Genomic DNA, 284 nt, shown 5'->3' on the forward strand with positions numbered 1-284 from the left:
GCTGCCTGCCAGTAGCGCAGCCTGATGGTGCTAATAGCGCTGGTGGCATTTGGGACACCGTCTGCGATGGCTGTTTGGGGACACGGCCGCTCTGGGGAACAAGCCTCTGGCCGGAGCTTCTCCAGGAGGGGTTGGTGAAGCGGCGGCGATGCCGCTGTGGCCAGGACACCCTCCCCAGTTGGACACTCACCATTTTGGCTTCAGAGTGCACTGGAAGTCCAGACGGTGAAATGGACCCGCTGCTGTTGATGGGCGGCCCAGGAATACCGGGAATGTTGGGCACC

At 62.3% G+C, this 284-nt stretch overlaps 1 protein-coding gene across 1 annotated transcript in view; it reads right to left on the reverse strand.

The window, feature by feature from the left end:
* Window positions 1-190: 190 nt before the first annotated feature.
* Window positions 191-284, reverse strand: part of LOC104496676 (cyclic AMP-dependent transcription factor ATF-7-like) — a gene marked incomplete at both ends in the record, with an annotated part of 12,017 nt that continues 11,923 nt past the window's right edge. The window contains one exon of the mRNA XM_010139833.1: window positions 191-284. This exon is cut by the window's right edge and continues 3 nt beyond it. Within this exon, the coding sequence (XP_010138135.1) occupies window positions 191-284 (94 nt within the window).

The sequence above is a fragment of the Buceros rhinoceros genome, unplaced genomic scaffold (genome assembly GCF_000710305.1).
Source record: "Buceros rhinoceros silvestris isolate BGI_N320 unplaced genomic scaffold, ASM71030v1 scaffold20897, whole genome shotgun sequence".
NCBI classification, from domain to species: domain Eukaryota; kingdom Metazoa; phylum Chordata; class Aves; order Bucerotiformes; family Bucerotidae; genus Buceros; species Buceros rhinoceros.